This window comes from Excalfactoria chinensis, chromosome 11 (assembly GCF_039878825.1).
Source record: "Excalfactoria chinensis isolate bCotChi1 chromosome 11, bCotChi1.hap2, whole genome shotgun sequence".
Classification (NCBI taxonomy): domain Eukaryota; kingdom Metazoa; phylum Chordata; class Aves; order Galliformes; family Phasianidae; genus Excalfactoria; species Excalfactoria chinensis.
In genome coordinates, this window is record NC_092835.1 from 17091553 (window position 1) to 17112883 (window position 21331).

At 54.8% G+C, this 21331-nt stretch overlaps 4 protein-coding genes and 1 non-coding gene across 15 annotated transcripts in view; 2 read left to right on the forward strand and 3 right to left on the reverse strand.

The window, feature by feature from the left end:
- Positions 1–281: 281 nt before the first annotated feature.
- AGRP (agouti related neuropeptide) lies at positions 282–3225 on the reverse strand. Of its 3 annotated transcripts, none has more exons than XM_072346711.1 (5): positions 2807–3225; positions 2220–2487; positions 1784–1962; positions 1591–1679; positions 282–707 (listed from the first exon to the last, which is right to left on the reverse strand). In XM_072346711.1, exons 3-5 carry the CDS (start codon positions 1956–1958, stop codon positions 513–515), a joined length of 459 nt encoding a protein of 152 aa, XP_072202812.1. In that variant the 5' UTR covers positions 1959–1962; positions 2220–2487; positions 2807–3225; the 3' UTR covers positions 282–512. The 3 variants fall into 3 exon arrangements, with proteins under 3 accessions (XP_072202812.1, XP_072202813.1, XP_072202811.1); XM_072346712.1 differs by having other exon boundaries at positions 2220–2506; XM_072346710.1 differs by having other exon boundaries at positions 2220–3225.
- A 512-nt stretch (positions 3226–3737) lies between these two features.
- On the forward strand, positions 3738–7917 carry LOC140257422 (SNF-related serine/threonine-protein kinase-like). Of its 2 annotated transcripts, none has more exons than XM_072346708.1 (6): positions 3738–3844; positions 4450–5048; positions 6068–6209; positions 6369–6581; positions 6675–6812; positions 6894–7917. In XM_072346708.1, the coding sequence occupies exons 2-6, from the start codon at positions 4478–4480 to the stop codon at positions 7627–7629; spliced, it is 1800 nt and encodes a 599-aa protein (XP_072202809.1). In that variant the 5' UTR covers positions 3738–3844; positions 4450–4477; the 3' UTR covers positions 7630–7917. The 2 variants fall into 2 exon arrangements, with proteins under 2 accessions (XP_072202809.1, XP_072202810.1); XM_072346709.1 differs by having other exon boundaries at positions 3741–3844; positions 4470–5048.
- A 112-nt stretch (positions 7918–8029) lies between these two features.
- TRNAK-UUU (transfer RNA lysine (anticodon UUU)) lies at positions 8030–8102 on the reverse strand. Its single transcript has one exon. It is a non-coding gene; the product is annotated as a tRNA-Lys (tRNA).
- An 87-nt stretch (positions 8103–8189) lies between these two features.
- SETD6 (SET domain containing 6, protein lysine methyltransferase) lies at positions 8190–12272 on the forward strand. Its single transcript, XM_072346493.1, has 8 exons — positions 8190–8318; positions 8401–8545; positions 8836–8977; positions 9222–9416; positions 9574–9697; positions 9842–10022; positions 10221–10363; positions 10737–12272. Exons 1-8 carry the CDS (start codon positions 8220–8222, stop codon positions 11043–11045), a joined length of 1338 nt encoding a protein of 445 aa, XP_072202594.1. The 5' UTR covers positions 8190–8219; the 3' UTR covers positions 11046–12272.
- A 408-nt stretch (positions 12273–12680) lies between these two features.
- The window catches only part of CNOT1 (CCR4-NOT transcription complex subunit 1), a 50752-nt gene continuing 42101 nt past the window's right edge, over positions 12681–21331 (reverse strand). For all 8 annotated transcript variants that reach the window (XM_072346093.1, XM_072346098.1, XM_072346100.1 and 5 more), the window contains 10 exons: positions 19526–19774; positions 19117–19280; positions 18730–18847; positions 18161–18262; positions 17701–17874; positions 16825–16974; positions 15452–15632; positions 15001–15133; positions 14761–14895; positions 12681–13815 (listed from right to left, as the gene is read on the reverse strand). In XM_072346093.1, the coding sequence (XP_072202194.1) occupies positions 13737–13815; positions 14761–14895; positions 15001–15133; positions 15452–15632; positions 16825–16974; positions 17701–17874; positions 18161–18262; positions 18730–18847; positions 19117–19280; positions 19526–19774 (1485 nt within the window). In that variant the 3' untranslated portion in view covers positions 12681–13736. The remainder of the gene's footprint in view (positions 13816–14760; positions 14896–15000; positions 15134–15451; positions 15633–16824; positions 16975–17700; positions 17875–18160; positions 18263–18729; positions 18848–19116; positions 19281–19525; positions 19775–21331) is intronic.

Below are 21331 nucleotides of genomic sequence, written 5' to 3' on the forward strand. Positions count from 1 at the left end.
TACTTGAGGGAGCTTAGAAGCAGGAGTGGGGCTGACTTCTATCAGTTCAATAGTGACAGGACAAGGGAAAATGGCTTTAAACTAATGGGGGAACTGTGAGGTGTGAGGGCGAAATCCTTCCCTCAGAGGGCAGTGAGGTGCTGCCACTGCTGCTGTGGGTGCCCCATCCCTGGGGGTGCCCCAGGCCACGGATGGGCCCTGAGCAGCCTGAGCTGTGGGGCAGGCAGCCCATGGCAGGGCTTGGGGCTGGGTGGGCTTTGAGGTCACTTCCAACCCAGCCATGCTGTGATTCTATGATGTGCTGAGCACAGCTCTAGGTGGCCCTGCGGAAGCCTGGTGGCACTCAGTGACCCCCATAGACCCAACCACACCGTGCTGTGTTCCCAAGAGCCCAGCGCCCAGCACAGCCCGCATCCCACGCTCAGCAACAGCAGTGCTATCTATCTGCTGCTTTATTGGAGCCGCAGAGGGAGAGACAGTGGGGACGAGCGGGCAGCCCTGCGGCACAGGCACTAGTTCTTGCCGCATGGGAAGGTGGTGCTGATCTTCCTGCAATAGCAGAAGGCGTTGAAGAACCGGCAGTAGCAGGTGGCACAGGGGTCACAGCAGGGGATCTGGTGGCCCAAGCAGGACTCCAGGAGGCGGACGCAGCGGCGTGGGGAGCTCCGCTCCTCCCTGCCTGCAGCTTGCAGGGCCGTGGACAGTGCCTACAGGGGAGAGGAGAGGAGGCTCATGATCCACCCTGCTGCCCAGGAACTGTGTTAGAGAGCCCAGAGCCTGAGGCACCTCCATCTCAAAGAGGAGGCTGAGATATCCAGAATTCAGCTTGCTCCTAGAAGATACTTGGGGCTTGGTGCTGGACCCTGCTGATGCCAGCTCCTCTTCATGCTTTGCTCGCTGAGCCCTGAGCACAGGGGACCTATGGCATCATCTGTGAAAGACCTGCTTGGGATTCTCAACCCTGACCTCTCCAGTCTCTCATCGTGGGATATTCCCCATGCCCTGCATCACTTCGGTGGCTCATCCATCCAACCCCTCGGGTCTCCATCTGCCCCTGGAGGTGGAAGTCTGGTCCTTTGCAGGGACAGCAGGAGCGGGTTGCTTACACCCTGTAAGAGGAAGGGAGGTCGGTGTTTCCTCCCAGAGGACCCTGCAACCCTTGATTCACTGTTCCTATTCCCTTTGGCTGGAAGTTTCCTCAAGGTCTCCTCTGATTTCTAACCAAACAATTGGTCTGGCTGGAGCAATCTCGAAAGAGGATGTTTCACACCCACTTGTCATTATGGAAACGTGCGGTGGGAAGGTTGGGTTCCCACAGGAAATGAAGCAGGGAAACCTTGCCTGCCTCCATCCCGCTCACTTCCCAGCCCCTGCAGCAGCGTCCCTGAAGGCCAACCCCAAACAGAGGGGCTTTCTTGACTCCCAGCACATCCACCCCTCTCAGCAGGCAGTGATGGGACGCTCCATTCCTGTACAGCATCCCATGAAGTGTTTGCTCCAAAGCACCCCGGGGCACAGAGAAGCCCGACGTGGCTCAAAGCAGCCCCGTTTGGGGTGTTCTTAGGAACACACCAGCTCTCGGCGTGTTACCTGTGGTTCCAGCACACCGCTTTTCTGCAGGTTACCGTCACCTTCTTGCACCTCCAGGGCCATCTGATCCAAACCTGGCCTGGAAAGAGCTGTGAAACAGAGAGAAGGTGGGCACTGCGGGCTGAGCAGGAGCTGCCTGCTTCAGCTGTGGGGAGCTGGCTGTGCCTGCAGGGCTGAGGGCCGCGGGACTCACCAGCAAGCTCTGCTGACACCTCCTTGGCCTTGCGCAGCAGGCTGGGGTAGCGGGCTCTGTCTGCCTCCTCCAGCCCAGTGCTCATCTTCTGCAGGGGGCTGTGGCTGAGGTCTGAGGTGAGGATGGCCTGGATGCCCTGCAGCAGCCCGTAGCACAGCAGCAGCGCGTTCAGCATGGTCCTGGGGCAACGTGCACAGGGGGCAAGTGGCCAGAGTCAGCCCGGCCCCTCTGCCAGCAGTGCCGCCAGCTCGGTGCCTTCCTGCACCCCAACTCTGGGCTGTCTTCTCCGCGGTGCTCCCTAGAGCTGTTTGGGAACCCGGAGCTTCTTGACCCCACAGTTCCACCCCACTCCATGCCATGGACACCCAGTGGGGTACCCCGAACGCTCCCCACACCCATCCCCGCTCCGCAGCCCCTTCCCTGCAGCCCCACTGACCTGTGGCTGGTGTAGGGCTGCAGGCACTGCTCTGCAGGGCTCGCTCAGAGTCGCTCTGCCTCGATGTCCTCCCTCCCCACATCTCGCCGGGAACTTATATCGGCTTCTGGTTAATGAAGTGCTTCGGCCACATGACCCTGCTAAGCGGCAGGTAGGTGGGCTCTGCTGCAGACGGGGCTTTGTCTGGATGGCGTGGGTGGGATGGAGTGCTGCCGTGCGGGGCTGCAGCCAGGAGCTGGTGCTCACTGGTCCCAAAATCCAAGCAAGCCTACGCAGCGATGCTGTCCCTGTGTTGGTACCCGGTGATGGACACACAGCTTCCTCCCGCGTCCTCCCACACCAGCGATGCATCATCGCCCGCTTCTGGCCCAACATCAGCCCCCATCCCCTTCCTCCACCTGCACAGCCCCTGCCCTGCGGCTTTGGGAAGCCTGCCCTGAGCACCCCGTGTGTCTGCAGCCTTCAGGAGCCAGCAAGGCCGCGACAAGGAGCAGCTCTGATGCCAAAGGAGCCTCCGAGTGCACCCAGCCGCACTCCCTCATCCCTCTCCATGCTTTGGAGAAAGCCCTGTCGCTCCTGACACCCACCCAGCCGCAGCACAGAGCCCATCACAGCCTCTGCTCCCACCGCTGCCCCACATCCTCCCGGTGCTGACTGTGCCTTCTTCACTCCTCCTTTCCAGTTCCTGCAGCCTCAGAGCGCTCAGCATCCCGGCCTCAGCTGCGCCCCAGCAGGAAGGATGAGCGCTGCGCCCCGCAGCTGCACGCAGATGTGGTTCCTTCGGCTACTCGGTGCTCCAGCATCACACCTAAACCCAAAGGACGCTGCAGTGAGCCTCACTGCCACGGGACCAGGTAGGGATGGAGGAGGCACCTCTGCATCCACCCTGCTCGCATCGGTCCTGCAGCCCCACACCCAGCTGTGATGCCCACACCTTGCAGCCATTGGGGATCCCCACGTTTAAACCCACATCGCTGCACCCAGCTGGGATCTCCGTCCCTCACACCCAGCTGGGCTGCCCGCATCACACCCCACTTGGGCTGCCCGTACCTCACACCCACTTGGGGTGCCCACCCCTTACAACCAGCTGGGTCCCCATGCACGACACCCAGTGGGGACCCCCAGCACAGCACCCTGCTGCCGCAGCAGCACGCAGACCCCATTCCTATGCCCCCAGCCCGCAGCAGTGACGCCAGCCCGGAGCGGGGCTCATTACGGACTGCGGGGCTTCTGGGAAGGCATTAACATCGCCGAGGCGGCCGAGCGCTGAGAGCTTTTTAATCTGCGGGAGCATCGCGTGCTCGGTGAGCGGCCCCGGGCAGGTAACGAGCTAAATGAGCAGCCCGCATCGCTTCCAGGAAAAGAGCGGCCGCAGCGAGACCATCCCGCACGTGTCCGCAGCCCCGCGGCCTCCATCAGCCTCACGTGGGATTCACCCCGGCGGGCGGCAGCGAGCTGGAGGCCGAGCTGGGTGCGATGAGCTGCGCCCGGCCTCAGCCCGGCTGCGGGGTGGGGGTGCGGGAGGGGACCGGGGCCCTTTAAGGCTGCGGCCCGGAGCACACTGACGTCAGCGGGGCGGGCGCACCGGGACGCCGCAGCCCCGCGGCCCCCAGCTCCGCCGTGCGGTGAGTGCGGGACCCCCGGGGGTACCTCGGGGGGGGCTGAGGGTTGGGGGGTGGGATGTGGGGGGAGTTGGGAGCGGGTGGGGGTATTTGGGGGTTTGGGGTGCGGGGGGGGAGGATGGGGTGCGTGGGGGGGTGGTGGGGTGGGAGGTTGGAGAGGTGCGGTGGTTGTGTTGGGGTGCTGGGAGTTGGGGTGCGCTGGGGATGCGGAGGTGGGGGGGGTTGGGACGCTGGGTGCTGTAGGTTGGGATCGCTGGGGTTGTTGTGGGGTGCTGGGAAGAGGAGGGTGATGTTTTGGGGTGCTGGATGGGGTTGGAGATTGGGGTGCTGGAGGGGGGGATAGCGGGGTGCCGGGGATCGAGGTTGGGGTATCGGAGCGCTGCTGGGGAGCTCAGGGTTGGTGGGTGCTGAGGACTGGAAGCGGGGCTGTAGGGGAGCTGAAGACCACAGCACTGTAGTGCCTGGGCTCGTGGGGTGCTGAGCTGCCCAGGATGCTGAGGACCCGGGGGGGGGATATCGGGGTCTGTTTGGGCCGCCGTGCAGCGGGACGATGGGCGCTGTGGTGCTCGGAGTCGGGGCACCCTCGGTCAGCACCCTGCGCCCCGCAGCGCCCGATGCCCGTCCCCAGCCGGCACCATGGCCGAGGGCAAGATCGCGGGGCTGTACGACCTGGAGCGCACGCTGGGCAAGGGCCACTTTGCCGTGGTGAAGCTGGCGAGGCACGTGTTCACCGGGCAGCGCGTGGCCGTCAAGGTGATCGACAAGAGCAAGCTGGCCGGCGAGGCGGCGGGGCAGCTGCTGCAGGAGGTGCGCTGCATGAAGCTGGTGCAGCACCCCAACGTGGTGCGTCTCTACGAGGTCATCGACACCCACGCCAAGCTCTACCTCATCCTGGAGCTGGGTGACGGCGGCGATATGTTCGACCACATCATGAGGCACGAGGGCGGCCTGGCCGAGCCCCGCGCCAAGCATTACTTCGCCCAGATCGTCCACGCCATCTCCTACTGCCACAAGCTGCACGTGGTGCACCGCGACCTCAAGCCCGAGAACGTGGTCTTCTTCCAGGAGCAGGGGCTGGTCAAGCTGACGGACTTTGGCTTCAGCAACCGCTTCCAGCCCGGCAAGATGCTGACCACCAGCTGTGGCTCGCTGGCCTACTCGGCACCAGAGATCCTGCTCGGGGATGAGTACGATGCTCCGGCCGTGGGTAAGGGCCTGCAGGTCTCCCATTGCGCTCCCGTTGATCACATTGGGATCCCGTTGGTGTGAACGCGGGTTTCTGTTTGGGTTTCCCGTGGTGTTCCGGGCATCCTCAGAGCCCTGTGGGACAAACCCTGCCCTGGGGATGCTCGGCTGAGCGCAGCCCGGCCCTGGTAGCAATTGGAGGTGGGAAGGAAACCCGCTTAGGGTGCAGCCGCCTCCAGCTCTCCGAGTTTCCTCCGGGCGCTTCCTGCCGCTGCTTTGAGCCACGGGAGGAAAAGGAGGGCTGGGAGCACAGCCAGCCCTGTGGGGAGCTGCAGCAGGAGGCTGGGCAGAGCACAGTGCTGGACTTAACGGCCCGCCTTCAACACGGGGTGAGGGGAAGGACTTGAAGCTGAGAGCTGCCAGGGCTCGGGGGGGTGTTGGGAACACAGATACGTGGCTCTGCAAGAGCAACTCAAGCAAGGAAACTGGCACGGATGAGAGATGTTAAAATGCGCAGGCACTTAAAAGGAGCTGAAGGTGTTCAGGGAGAGCCTGTGCTCAGCATCCTAAATGGAAGCGGTTCCGCAATAGGAACAAAATCAGTCTCTGGGCTGCCAGGCGGGGCGGGAGCTGCACGCGGGGCCGGCTCTGTGCTCACAAGGAGGCACGTGAAGATGAGTGCTGCTGCAGCGGGCACAGGGCTGGCCATATCGGGGGGTGCTTACACAGCCTGGGGCGGGGGGAGCTCTGGGGACCCCTTCCAGAGGGGCTGGCACTGAGCTGAGGGCTGCGGGTGCTTGCTGAGCCTCATCTCTATGGCACTCGGGCTCCAGATTTGGGGGCTCCCAGTGTGTGTGTGCAGCCATCGCTGTCTGTGCTGGGGAGGAGGCTGAAGCGCCGTGAGGGGCCACGTCCCATAGAGGGGCCCCGATCCCTGACAGCTGGGATCCTTCCCAACGGGGTGGCAGCATGTGACTGCAGCGCTCACGGTTTGGCTTCCTCAGGGACAAACTGAATCACGTCTTCCTCTTCCTCCTGCAGACATCTGGAGCCTGGGGGTCATCCTCTACATGCTGGTGTGCGGGCAGCCCCCCTTCCAGGAAGCCAACGACAGCGAGACGCTCACCATGATCATGGACTGCCGCTACACCGTGCCACCGCACGTCTCCGCACAGTGCGCAGAGTAGGCAGCTCTGTGTGCTGTGCCCGAACCCGTGGGAGCCCTGTGGGAGCCGGGGGGCTGCGGTTGGGGTTGGGGTTGGGGCTGGGGCTGGGGTTGCAGTTGGGGCTTGGGGAAGGTTCTGGCCGTGCTCATCCCAGTGTCCCTCTCTTCCCTGGGCAGCCTCATCTCCAGGATGCTGCAGCGGGACCCCCGTCAGAGAGCGTCCCTGGAGCAGATCGAGGGCCACGCGTGGCTGCAGGGGGTGGATCCGTCCCCCGCCAGCCGCTGCCTGCTGCCCCTCACCTCACACAAGCGAGTGTCCCAGGAGGAGCACGAGATCATCATCCAGGCCATGACCTGCGGCCACATCGCCGACCGCGACACCATCCAGGAGTGAGCAGCGGCCGGGAGGGGGGGGAGGGGTTGAGGGGCTGGCGGTGCCGATGGGAGCGCGGCCGTCGGGTGCTGATGCTGCCCGTCCTGCAGGGCGCTGGAGGCCGACCGCTACAACCACATCACGGCCACCTACTTCCTGCTGGCCGAGAGGATGCTGCGGGAGAAGCAGGAGGAGCAGAGCCGCCGCCAGAGCCTCCTCTACGACCTGGCCAAGCAGATGCAGAGCAGGTGAGCTCCGGCCGCCGCCCCCGGCCCCACGCCGCCCCTCGCAGCCGGGTGCTGACGCCTCTGCCCTTCCCCGCGGCACAGGACCGACCTCTCGGACGCGTTTGGCCCCGGGGGCGGCCCTGGGGGCTGTCAGCCCGCAGCCGAGGCTCCCGGCGGCTCCCAGCTCGGCGGCGGGGACGGCGGCCGCGTCCGTCAGAGCCCGCGGGTGCTGCTGAAGGCCCCCACCATCGATACGGCCATCACCAAGAGCACCCCGGCCCTGCAGCAGATCTGCGAGGAGGAGGAGGAGGAGGAAGAGGAGGAGTGCCGGCCCGGCGCCATGGAGAGGAAGAGCAGCTCCCTGAACCAGGAGCAGATGCGGGATTTCCTCCGCGCCGGGGCCCGCCGGCCGCCGTACCGCGGGGAGGTGCTGGGCTGGGGGGCCGAGCCGGGCGGCCGGGCGGGGGGGCGAAGTGCCGGCGGAGCCCGAGGAGCCCCGGAGCCGCGCGGGGACGGGAGGGGCGGAGCGGGGCCACCCGAGGGCAGGGAGAGCGCGGGGCGACCCGGGGAACGGGAAACAGACCCCGCGGCGTCCCCGGACCGAGGGGAGAAAAGGCCGGGAGCGACCAGCGGGAGGAGCGGGGGGGGGGCGGGGGGCGGCGAGGGGGAGGCGGAGAACGTGATAAAGCTGGACCCGGGTAAGGGCAAGAGCGGCGGCCTGAGGGAGCGGCTGATGCAGATCCCGCTGTGCGAGAAAGCGTTGGCGTTCAAGATCCACCCCGGCCCCAAGGAGAGCCTGCTGTCCATCGGGCAGTTCAACTGCTGCCACGTCATTTAGCCGGACGGGACGGTGTTTTTTAGCGACCAGAAAGGAGTTTTTTAAATAGTCTATTTTAATGTACCGACACGCGGACGGGCCGCAGCCCCCGCCCGAGCCGCGGCCACGCGTCCCCAGCCTGCACTGTAACCCGCCCCTGTGTCCCCCCGCGCGCTTCCTATTTATTACCTCTTTGTTTTCTTGCTGGCAAGAAATGAAGGCACGAGGCGGGGCCGCCCCGCACGGAGTGGACGGGAACCGCCGGGAAGGCGAAGTTGGTGGGTGCAATAAAAACGCGCTTTGGTTTGACGGCTCCGGCTGCGGCTGATCCGGGGCTGCGGGAGGGATGGGGGGCGGGACGGGGAACGGCGCCGGGCCGGGAAGGATAAAGGATAAAGGATAAGGATAGAGGATAAAGGAGCGCCTGAACAGGGGCTCGAACCCTGGACCCTCAGATTAAAAGTCTGATGCTCTCCCATCTGAGCTATCCAGGCTCTCGGGGCGGGGGGCGCCGCCGGCCGCCGCTCGTGGGTCCGTCCCGCCGCGGCCACCGTCCGCCGAGGGGGCGGGGCTTAGCGCCGTCCGGAAGTGCGCGCGGCCCACGTGCGGCCATGGCGGCCCCGGCCAAGCGGCGCAGGGCGGCAGGGCCGGACCCCACGGCGGCCTTCGTGGCGTGGTGCGAGGCGGCGGGCGTGGAGCTCAGCGCCAAGGTGAGCGGCCTCGGGCAGCGGGACCGAGCGGCCCCTCGGCGGGCGCGCGGCCGCGGTGCTGAGCGGGGTGCCGTCCCCGCAGGTGTCCATCAGCCGGCGGGGCACCGTGTCGGGATACGGGCTGCTGGCCGCCGCCGACCTGGAGCCGGGCGAGCTGCTGTTCTCCGTGCCGCGCGGCGCGCTGCTGTCCCAGCACACGTGCGCCATCCGAGCGCTGCTGCACGACGGTGAGCGCACAGCGCGGCCTCCGCCGCTCCGTTGCGTCTTGTGAGCGGGGTCGGGTGACCGCGCTGCATCCGGGTTCAATGCTTTGTATGTGAGCGGGGCTGCGGCAAAGGGCACGACCTGTGGTCCTGCCGGCCCGGGGCTCGTTTTAGTGCCGGGATGCAGCGGTTCAATACAGCCGTTCATACAGCCGTGCACGCAGCCGTGCATACGGCCGTTCATACAGCCGTGCATACAGCTCAGGTCAGCCTCGTGTGTGTGTTGATGTTTTCTGCCACCTCTAATTGTGCAGCCCAGGAGTCCCTGCAGAGCCAGTCCGGCTGGGTGCCGCTCCTGCTGGCCCTGCTGCACGAATACACGACGAGCACCTCCCGCTGGCGGCCCTACTTCTCCCTCTGGCAGGACTTCAGCGGCCTGGATCACCCCATGTTCTGGTAAGGTGAAAGCCAGCAGCTCTGCGGGGCGCTTCAGGGATGTGCTGGGTGACTGCAGCTGCTCTAAGCCCCGTGCTGTGAGGGGCAGCAGCCCGAGATCCCTGTGAGGCACCGCATGCAGTTGCAACTCACTGCAATAGAAAACGGAGCTCCACGGAGCACCAAGAAGCTGCAGGTTTGAAGGAGTTCAGACCCTTCTTCCCGGGGCGGATGGAGATGGAGCTGCTGGTTCTGTTTGCAACAGGTCAGAAGAAGAGCGAACGAGGCTCCTGCAGGGCACCGGCATCCCCGAGGCGGTGGACAAGGACCTGGCTAACATCCAGCTGGAGTACAGCTCCATCATCCTGCCCTTCATGAAGTCCCACCCCGACATCTTCGACCCTAAGCTGCACACGCTGGAGCTGTACAAGCAGCTGGTGGCGTTTGTCATGGCTTACAGGTGAGCAGCGAGGGTTTGCTCTGATGGAGGGGAGGGATGATGAGCAAAGGGAGAAGAGAGTGGTGAGGCTGCATGATTTAAGAGTGCAAGAATAAGGTGAAGCTCGCCCTGTATTGCAAGGTATAAAACAATATCGTCTTCACGTCCCTTGTTGTAGCTTTCAGGAGCCTTTGGAGGAGGAAGATGAAGACGAGAAGGGCCCCAATCCTCCCATGATGGTGCCTGTAGCTGATATTTTGAATCACGTGGCCAACCACAACGCCAGCCTGGAATACGCTCCCGTGAGTGCCGAGGTCCTGTGCCCCTTCCCTGCCTCTCTGAGGCCAGAGCAGCACTGCCAACCAACTGGGCCTGGATCTTAGTCACAGGAAGCTGTTCTGTGTGACACCCACAGCTCTCGGATCCTCTCCTCTCTCTGCTTGCAGAAGTGTTTACGGATGGTTACAACGCAGCCCATCAGCAAAGGGCAGGAGATCTTCAACACCTACGGGCAGATGGCCAACTGGCAGCTCCTGCACATGTACGGCTTTGCAGAGCCATATCCGGGCAACACCAACGACACGGCCGACATCCAGATGGTGACGGTGCGGAAGGCAGCGCTGCAGCGTGAGTGCCGTGCTGGGAAAGGATGGGGCAGGGGTGGCTCCTGTTAACAGCGATGTAATGAAATGGGGCTCAGGGTGAAGTGAGGCTGCTCCGTTGCGCTTTAAATGCTGGGGCTGTGCTACGGCTTTCTGCTTCCTGTTTCCCCTTCTGCCATCTGCAAACTGAGCTGGGTTTGCAGCTCTGCTGTCTTCAAAACAGGTGCCAAAAGCAAAGCGCAGCAGCAGCTGGTGGCAGAGCAGTGGGACTTCTTGTGCCAGCTGGAGATGGTGGGGGAGGAAGGTGCCTTCGTGCTGGGCTGGGATGAAGTGCTGACAGAGGAGGAGCTGTCTGTGACCCTGAAGGTGAGCAGTGCAAGTGGTGAGCTGCTGGTTAAAGAGCTGCTGGTTAAAGAGCTGCACAAAGGGCACAGGCCATACTGCAGCTGTTGGAACCATGCACAACAGTGAGACAGAGGCAGACAAGCACATGAACTCTTGGTGTGAGAAGTGCTCAGTGTGACCGCCCTCCTCTCCTGGCCTAACCCTTCTCCTACCCCTATTGCTAAGTTCTGTGGATGAGGTTTACTGTTAGGATGCTCTCCCACATCCCTTGGTATCCCTCTCTCACTGAGGCATAACTCACCTTCCCCATGCAGCCCAAAGGTTGTGCTGCTCTAGGGAAGGAAGCCCGAGGTCTCAGGCTGCCCCTGAGCTGTGTCTGGTTGGCTCGTTGCAGGTGCTGTGCATGTCAGAAGAAGAGTTCAAGGAGTACAAGGAACAAGACGGCTGGGAGGACGACAGTGAGGAAGAGGAAAGCTCAACCCTTTCTAATGCAGCTCTCTCCAGGCTGAAAGCCCCTTGTAAGATGCTCCTTTATGACAGCGTGCTGCTGACCTTGGAGTCGTACGGGTCAGACCTGAAAGCGGAGCAGGACTTGCTCAATAAGGAGGTTTATGAGAAACTGAGTCGAAGGGAGCAGCAAGCTTTGCACGTGCGCTACGGACAGAAAAGGATCCTGCATCAGCTGCTGCAGTTGGTACAATAAAAGCCTCACTGCCCCTGGAAACCAGCTGCCCAGAACCGTGCTCAGACAGGTCAGCCTTCAGCCGTCTCTTCTGCAGCAGCAGAGATGGGAGGCAGGATGGTCCCAGATGGCTGCTGGCTTCTCGGTTAGCTCTGCATAAAGAACAACTCTGCAGAGTACAGGAGTACTTCTAGGTGGCCTTACAGTAAGGGGGCTGGAGCACAACCGTCCCTTACACCTCGAGGACCTGGTCAAACCCAGGTTTCATCACAGTTGTTTAGGGAAGACCAACACACACCATCATCATATCAGAAGCAGGTTCCCTTGCTCAGCATCAGAGAAACTCAGGCACTACTACTGTCCATCACATAGAGCCTTATTTGTCCCTTGGCAGCTTTGTAAGGTAACAAGCTGCAGGTTTGCAGGCCAAGCTGTGTCAAATAAAGATGGAGTTTCTTACCCAGCCAAACGCCGTCTTACTTCAGCAGGATGCAAAACCCCCTCCAGAAGATCCCTGCAATAATTTAAGCTGCAGCAACAGCAAACATGAAGGTCAGCTGCAGCCCTTTGTGCACCGCTGGGGTCCGGAGTGGTTTAACATCACCTCAGCAATGCAGTGATGCAGTGGCTGTTCAGAGCCCAGTCTGCCTTCCTGGCTTGGCTCTACAGCAGGCTACATTTCCAACTAGGCACACAGCAGTGAATGGAAAGGTTATTCCTTCAACCAGAGGGCATTACACCCAGGGCCCCCTGCTGGCAAAGGATCCCCACAGAGGTGGCACCAGCACTGGTCTGACAGTGCCAGCTGTGGGTTCTTTCCCTCATTAGGAAGAAACACACCTGTACCCTCCTATCAGCCCATTAACTTCATGTAACACAGGCTGGGATTCTGGCAGAGTCCCCCCCTGACCTCTCACCCCCTCTTACAGCAGCATGACAGCTCCTAAGGCCTAAAGGGAACCAGATGTGTACAGCAGTATTAGTACAGAACCACAGAGACCTTTGAGCTTTAGCAGAGACAGCATTGGGAGCCAGTAGGTCAAGCCCACAAGCTCACATGCAGAGCTTGGCCTGCTCAAGTTAAATGGCAGAAAAACCCCTCCCAAATCTGGACTGGATGAAGCTAAGAGCTGTTTGTTAGTTCTTTGTATGCACTAGTGGAGGGAAGAGCAAGCTGGAGTTTCAGCTCCACAGCCAAAATGTTCCAACTTGCAGTGAATCCCATTTCCTATCACTTCTATGTTGTAAGGCTAGAGGAGCTTGCAGTGTTTATCCTACAGGTTAACCTAGGTAAACCAGCAAGCTCGTACAGACACTTGATGAAGAGAGTGTTATATCAGGGGTGTCATTAGAAATAAACCTGGTCTGCTGCCTGTGCTGTGTCCCTCCACTGCAGCCTCCTTTCTAGCACTCTGCTTGCCAACTAACAGCACTTCCATCTGCACGGAACTATTCTGTTGTTCCTCCTGGCACTAAGAATCGAGGCTCCATCTATCTGTGACAGGTCTTCCCTCTCAGCTCAGTGCTGGAAGCAAGCAACCTCATTAAGCAGCGGCCAAAATACACCAGAGAACTGCCAGTTTTGGGTGGCTGAAAAGAGATACTGAAAGACAGTGACTGGCCAGGTAGGATGGAACTGGAGAGAAGAAGCACAGTGGCACGGCTGCATGTCATGACTTTAATGTGTAACTACAGTATGCATACATACAAGAAGTGGGAGAACTAAAGCCCAAGGAACTAGAAAGGCTACAAAATACAACACGCGGACCAATACTTTTACAAAACATTCAAAATCCTTTTACAAAATGGGCTGTATTGGTCCTTATTTTTTTTTTTAATATATTTTTTTTGTTTTCTTTTCTTTTTTGTTGGTTTTTGTTGTGTTTTTTTTTTACAAACTTATACTGTCCCGGGGTAGGGAAAGGTCTGCATTCAGTCCCCCTCCCTCCCCCCCCCTTCTCCAAAATGTACACGTGTCAGGAGAGCTAACAGAAAGGAAAGGCCTGGTCTCTGGTTTCTTTACTAAAAACAGCTGACCCTCTCCCAAAGGGCCTGAGGTGTGTCTTCTCCTCCCAGCAGAAAGGAGGCGTTCTGACGGCCACACATGGCTGTCAGCACTGGGAGGAAAGGGGAAAACAACGCTGAATCTCAAAGCCTTCCCTCACCCCCCATCCCCAACCTCCCTCCATAGTATTCCCATATTCCAAACGTATCCACCTTCTTTTTCTGTAAAACAACTGAGTGATTTCAAGGTCCCCCATCCACATAAAGAAAAAAAAAAAAATAAGTTACATAATAATATAACTGGCTTTTTCAATATTCTTTGGGAGTCTGGCAATGTCAGGACAAGGAGGTCTGCCCCAGACAAGCACTTGGCATCAGCAGCTGCCCCTTTATTACAAGCTGGACAGGCACCAGTTACCCATTTGCCTTTTACACACTTTGCACAAACCCAGAAGTCCAGACAAACGTTTCTGTTCCTTGTATTTACACTAGTTCAAAATGATATTCACAGCATCTTCTGAATTTTGGCCAAAAGTCACAAATTCGTTGCAAACTTTGGAACGTGCCCATAGACTTTCACCCCAGGTCGGTTGCATGTACCCAATCGAGGGAGCTGGGAAGGTCAGGAGGAGCCTTACAGATTCTTCTGTCGGTCGATGGGACAGGGGCCTCCAGGCTGGCACATTTAGAACACAAGATGCAGCTCATCTAACTGGCACCAGTCCCCTCCATTACTTGCTGGGCTTGCTTCTGCCCCATGCAGCACTGTGCAACTGACTGGAACAACCTGAACACAGAAGCAGAGCAGTATTAGTTGTTAACTGTGCTCCCCACCTGGAACCCAATACGATGCATGATACCACAGGTGCAACCACTCCCAACTGCATGTGCATTAGCAAACGTGTGGGCAAAGGAGCCAGGTTCTGGTGGTCTGCAGTGCTACTACAACACAGAAATGCAGTATGCTCAGCTCAGTCCCCATAAGAACATAGAGCAGTGTTTGAACAGCACATGCACAGCGTAGCAGGCTGCTTTGAGCCCCCTGTACTGCACTGTACTCTCCGACGAAGAAAGGGTGAGGGAACTGGGCTTGCTTAGCTTGGAGAAAAGAAGGCTCCAGGGAGACTGCACTGTGGCCTTCCAGTACTTGAAGGGAGCATTTAAACAAGAGGAGGAACAGCTGTTTGTGAGTGGACAGCAATAGGACAAGGGGGGTGGCTTCAAACTGAGCCAGGGAAGGTTTAGGTTGGATATTAGGAGGAAGTTTTTCACCCAGAGGGTGCTGACGCACTGGAACAGGTTGCCCAAGGAGGCTGTGGATGCCCCATCCCTGCAGGCATTCAGGGCCAGGCTGGATGTGGCTCTGGGCAGCTGGTTGGTGACCCTGCACACAGCAGGGGTTGGAGCTGGATGAGCACTGCGGGCATTTGCAACCCAGGCCATTCTGTGATTCAATGATACTGATGGCAGCTCTGTTTCCAGCTCCACTACCTTTTTAGAAGATCTCCAGGATCTCCTCTGCAATGTGATGTGTGAAGAGGGCAGGGAAAAAGAAATAATCAGCATCTCTCATAGCAGCTTGCTATGATTTCCAGTAACCACTTTGCATTCTGCTCTCAGGTTTTGTTTCCTCCTCTTATGGCAGGAAATGCTGCTTCTGCTGTGAAACACCAACAGCTCAAGGTGTAACTCAGCACCAGCTTTAGTGATTCTGTTACTAAGTTATACTCACTTCTCAATTTCTGGAGCGCAGTGAACAAATTCGTGGTTCCAGAACTTAAATGCTGGGTTTTTTATCAGCTCGATGAAAGTAATGAGGAGACCCCAGGGATGAGGCCTATTTACAATCAGTCGTTCCAAGAGAACCCTGCAGTCCAAGAACAAGACAGTTAGAACAGAAAGGTCTGGAAAAGAAAACAAGGAAGGAAAGCAAGAAGCTGAATGCAGGCAAGTTAAATGTGTTCCCTCTCACCTCGTGATCTGCTCCTGGATAGCCTCAGTGTTGGCCTCTGCAAACAGGTAAAGCATGGTGCAGCTGAAGTAGTGGGTGTGACTGTTGGGGTATCGCAGCTGATTGGCAATTGCATTCAAGAAGAGGTACCGACCTGCAGAAGAAAAGTTGTGAGCACATATGGTGACCCCTGGTGCAAATGCAAGAGGGAAAAGGAACAAACAGTACTGCCAAAGTTAAGGTTTTTAAGTGCACCCCCATCCAGGTACAGGAAACAAAAACTGAAGCTCCAACTCTGGCTGGTGGGGCAGTAGTAATTCTTCTTTATTAAACCAATTTCCCATTCCCTTGAGCATTTGGTTTCAATATTGCTCCTATACTGAACGTAGCACTACTTGCAGTGAATTCACTAGCAGATCTGCATTTCTTGTAGCTCAATCTGCTCTAAGTTAGGTATGACAAACCAGCTCACCTTCGGTGTCCAGGTCCACTGCCAAATTCTGGAAGATGTCCATGTGTGCTGAGTGGGTAATGGTGCTCATGGAGGGTGTGCTGCCTTTGTTGTGGATGTGCGCAATAGCCTGAGTACCTACGTAGAGCACCAGGGCATTAATCAGCTGGATGTTGTAGCGGTTGCCAGGTTCATTTGATACCTAATAGGAAAGATATAAAAAGCATTAACGTTCTATGTTCCTTCAGTAATTTCAGGGACAGCATGTACAACAACAGCATCCAGATCTCCTTGTTTATACAGAAGGCAACATACTTAATGTCCACAAATGCTATTTGGCATTTACCCATTCATAATGCAATGGTTGCCCCATCCCTGGCGGTACTCAGGTCCAGGTTGGATGGGGCTATGGGCACCTGCTATGGTGGGAGATGTCCCTGTCATGGCAGGAGATGGAACCAGATGGTCCTTAAGGTCCCTTCCAATTCAAAGCATTCTGTATTCTACATAGCACCAGTAAAGTGCTGACAGACAAGAAGTACAACTATTGTACTCCCTGCTTGGAAGAAGAAAAGATCAGGTAAAGGCAATCCTTTGCACCAGCTGTGCCATGGGCTGCCTGAAGCAGCCAGCACTCGTGTGAAGGCTTATGTTGGAGCAATTCCCAGATGAAGGCCACTTTCAGTCCTGAATCCTGCTGTAAGCTCTACCATGTGATGTGCTCAATGAGTAGAGCTGGCTAACGGCTCAGAACTGGGCTTTGGGCTAATTGCCCTCCCCTCCCTGTGCACTTGTATAACATGCAGATCCACAGACTTCAAGAACTGCCAACTATAGACTCACTTGCAGTCAAAGTTTAGATTCTAAAAAACAAAAAAAACCACCTGCAATCAAGTTCAATCAACTTGAACTGATACTCAAAATGCTGAATATCAGAACAATGGCCTGGGCAAACAGTGCTGGAATCACATGATGGAAACCACAGAACTCTTTTATCTGGTAGGGGACAACAGTGAGCTTGACACCAGTCAGCTCTGATGACATTCTTTCTCTGTGGTCTAAAACAATGCACTAGAGACACACAAGCAGAAATGGCCGTGGTTTAGATACCCTTACTTCTCACTTAAAGCATCTGTCAGCTCAGGTAGATAAAATCAGCTGCTTTTAGATTAGATCAGCTCACAGTTGCTAAAAAAAACCTAGAAACCAACCAACCAACATTTCTGTTTCCATCTAAGTTCCTTCTTGATGGAAGTACAGGGGCTTTTCTACTGCCAGGAACACACAGTTGCTACACACAGAGATAATTCCTGCTAGGAAGGAAGGTAACTCAGCCAACAAGATCATTTGTCTCATAACACTTCTTAAATCCAACATCCTCAGAAACCACTCACTTGTAAGTTGCTGCGCAAGTCAGACAAAAAAGTGACTGGAGAACGGGTTTTGAGATAGGAATCCAAGTCTTTCTTGAACTGAGGTGGCATCACTCCAGTGAAGTTGGTGAGGATTCGCGGAGCAATGTTTATTTCACTCAACATGTCCACCTATTAAGAGAAAGCCCAGTCAGCTAAATCATAAGCAACTGGTCAAGGAACAAATCACAAAAGCAGATCAGTGTCACAGCAGTGTGAGAAAGTTCGTGCAGCCACAATCTTTCCATGGTTAGGAGACCAGTGTATGCCCAAGTATCTAATTAGATCACTAATTAGATCAACTCTTCTCAACATCTGTCCTCATTATGCAAGAGGCTGGCTTCAGAATGCTAATTTATCTCATTATGTTAAGAAAGGACAGTGTCCGTTTCTCATTAAGAACAATAACTGATTTAGGGCTTGGACATGCCAGCTCTGACAATTACATAACTGAACTCAAGGCCTCATGCATCCTGCAGAGCATGAAATGCTTGTACAGCTCAACATGTGCTGAACAAAATTCTAACACTTCTTAGCTGAACTTTCAAACAAAGCCACAAAAACTACTTCAGTATTCTGGCAGTGAGCTGTTAGTGCAGTGACAAAGATGTCCTTGCTCCTACACCATGGATCAGTTCTGCGACACCACAACATCAGTTTCCCTTCAGAAAAGCCCTCTGGCTTTCTATTCTAAAGGCAGGCTTTCACTGATGCAGTTCTCAAGTAATAAAAGTCTCAACATCTTGTCCTTACAGGTTGAATCTGCATCTGTTTTGCAGGCAAGGTAAAGATTTGTTGCTAGCAAAGCCAATCCAGAACACAGGTAAGTTTTGTGCTTTCAGCAGCAACAAGTCCTACCTTTAGATTGGGGGTGAAAGGGTCTGGAAGCCTCATGTTCCGTGGGAAGGCACTCAGGATCAGATTCCTTAGCTGAATACAGTTAGGTGGGATGACATCACAGAACCCATAATGGTAGTCACAAAGAAATTCTGGGAAATCATGCAACAAGACCAGCAACACACGCAGAGTGCCCTGCAAAACAAAACACGGCAGCTTTAGTATCAATATAAGAGGTCCCAAATAGCTGAAACTCCCCAAGAGTTGACAAAACCATCCTTCTACATCACTGTGGTTATTATTTATTAGCAGAAAGAAATCAATCTAGGAAGGTAGCCTCACCTGGTACGCGTCTAACTAAAAAACAAACCCTGACAGAACAGTAAATACCGTTTCCCTACCAGAATATATTTTTCTGCTCCAATTCTACTTTCAGAAGATTCTGGTTGGAAGCACCTATTGTGTATCTACACATATTTACCTTGTAAAGAATTTGCATAGGTTTGGTGAGTTCCACATTTCTGAGAAAAGGAGCCAAGTACTTGAAAAGATCGATCAGCAGCTGGGCATACATAGGCCAACCCTGCCAAGGAGAGAAACAGCAAGTGATAAGTGTCCAGTGAAGAGAGGCAAGCTTCAGTTCAAAGCCATAATTAGGTAGAACATTCATATAAACCTGGATCCCAACTTAAGTCCTCCTGCTAGCTCTAGCAGTGACAGCAGCACAGCTCATTTCAAGGAGCTTAGCCATGCATTGCAAATTATGGGTTTTTCCCTGAACACCCAATGCACCCTACTGAGATGACAGCGTTCAGTCTAAGCTACAGCTCTTCCAGACTTTGGCAGAGACGAGTTTGTTAAATTCCAACCACCCTATATTCAATAGCTTATCGACATCAAGCTTTTCCTCCATGCAGTTGTTACTGCAAATACAGAAGACAAAAACAGGACAGCCATGCTACTAGAGCACTTCAGGAGACGTGAAAGCATCACACCAGGCATCCTTCTGGGTGAGCTTTTTATTTCAGAGAAGATGAACTGCAGCCACACCTTCTGCTGTGGTGTATGTGCCAGCATTCTTGCAATAAATATCCGATGGGAGATCAGTTCCAGCCAGGCATAAACAAAACCTGGAGCTTTTGTAGGCCTCAGGATGTGAAATGTGTTACTGAAAGAAAAGTTAGAGCAGGTTAGAAGTGCACAGCAATAAGACTGCTTTTCATAACATTGAGCAAAAACATACACAGCCCTAAAAAGCAAGGTATTTCAGCTTCATTTTACCAGTGACCTTCCTTACAACAAGCAAGTGGACAGCCTAAGGAGAACCAGTTATTCTGAATGTGATTAAGCCACCACAAAGAACAGTCACATAAGCCTTTAGATGAAAAAAGATCTTAATCCTACAGGAAAGGATGAATACTGGGATCAAATACATACCAGAAAGCTGTGAGTGTCTGGAAGTTGATGGTCTCCAACACGTGCTCAGGAGCATTCAATTCCAACAGCAACATGATGAAAATGCGATGGTAAGGAAGCTGCTGAAACTCGCCCTGCCGAACCTCATGGTCTTGCAGAAGAACTCCCACCACAATACCAAGAACCTGAAGAGAGCAATGTAATTCAGTGATGACAGCAAGAATAACTGTGCAGGTCAGATAGAAATCTTTGAGAGAAAGCCACTTGGCATCCTGATATTCCACTCAATTTCTTGGTTCAGTGACCAACACCGTCAAATCCCCATCTGACAGTTTAGCAGTAACCCACATTAAGCTCAATGACTCTATGCCAGCCAAAGCACACACCATTATTCACGTTAGGTGCAAGGGCTACAAAGTCAGTTCACAACCTTGTTCAGAAGGTTGATCTTCGTAACGGTGTTGGTTGCTTCTCCAGAGTGCTTCACCAGCAGTGCAATAAGCCGCACGAAGGCATCCAGGTTGTGGTAGCACTTGGCTCGGATCATCGTGGGGTTGGCAGCAGGGTTGTGCTGTTGCTCAGCCTGAGCACGATAGCTGATTTCAACACACATTTCAGTGCAAAGCCGGAAAAAGCGGGTAATCAGGTCATCTGTTTTCAGGATCCCTTGCTGGTGCATCTGTCAGGGAAAGGAAAAACCCTCAGAGCTCCAAACACAAGAAATTCATCCGACAACTTATTTCAAACACTTTTAACAAGCATATTCTTTCCCAAGGTGAACGCTTTCAATGCACCTTGATGGTGGGACCATATTTTATCAAGGTCATTTGCTCCCAAATAGTCTTTGATCTTAAAAACATTTCAATCATCAGCAGAGCCGAGAAGCCTGTTTAGTATCAGTTCTGCTACCAGCACTCAACTTTACATCAAGGGCAGTAAAGGCAGCAGCAGTTTGGTCTGTTGGGTCATCATGAGCCCACATAGGGCAGCACAAGCTGTGGGAAGGGCAGAATTCAGCCACCAGCTCAGGAACCATCACTACTTTGTGGCAAAGCCCCGTACAGACAAACTGCATGTGCATAGTAAGCTTTCCTTACGGGAACACAGCATGCAGAGATAGGCTGGGTGTGAGTTTTTTCCCTCCTTTTGGGGAAATTATTTAATAACACACATATCAAGGGACCTCTTTGTTACCCACAGCATTATAGAAATCGAATTTAAACCAATGTTTAAGGGAATTTCTATGTTTACTTGAAAGCATCTTCTGAACTCCTGCTGCACAAAAAGAAAGCTATAAAAACAGCACAATCACAAACAGAACTGCTAATACTTCTGGAAAAGTTGTGGGGCTTTTTAAATAGAAAGTCACATCAAGTCATATCTGCCTTCACAGATGTACACTTCTTGCCTAATGCAAAGGAAGCCTCATCTCTCCAAGTAACCAGATGAAGGTAATTTAAATTAAACTTTGTTTAATACATTTATTACAAAATGCTTCTTTTAAAACCACAGCTGATGCCTGAAAGGAAAAAAATTAGGCATGAATATTCCAGTTCCACATATTTAAGTTGCTGTTTAATATCTGATCAAATACTGAAGAGGTAAGCGAACAAGAGTGGTCAAACAGTGAAGAATGGCAGAAGTGCACTGAGTATTAGGAGTATACTTATACACTATACAGTGTACTGTTATGGCATAAAATAGGGTCACATGAGATGGAGCTAAGAGGTAAAATCTCTTTAAAGAAGGCAGTTTAGCACAAAACACTCAGAGAAGGTGTTCTGCAGTATGAAACCAGAGTAACAAAGGCAGCTACAAGCCACGTAAGGCAACTAAGAAACGCTGCAGCAATAAAGGTCTTCATGCATGTTTCCAAGCTTGAAGTGCTAAAACTGGCAGCAAAAACTCATTTCTTTAATATTAGCACTGAATTTTAAAAATAAAATAATACCAACAAAACAAATCAGGGGCTTCCCTGCAGCTGCACTCATGCAATGACTAGGAATACAGTTTTAGGACAACAACTGCAGGTACACAGGGAGCTGCAGCCCCACATTTTGGTTTACTGAGTGCATCCTCTCTCAGTCATAACTGAATGGCAGATGCACAGCTCATCCTACCTGTCAGCATTTCCCCAGAGTGACCTGCTGGAGGGGCTGCATGTTTAGATTTAGATTCCACCTTAACTAATGAAGTTTCAAGTTTCTCCTCCCTAAGAATTCCAGTTAGAAAAGAT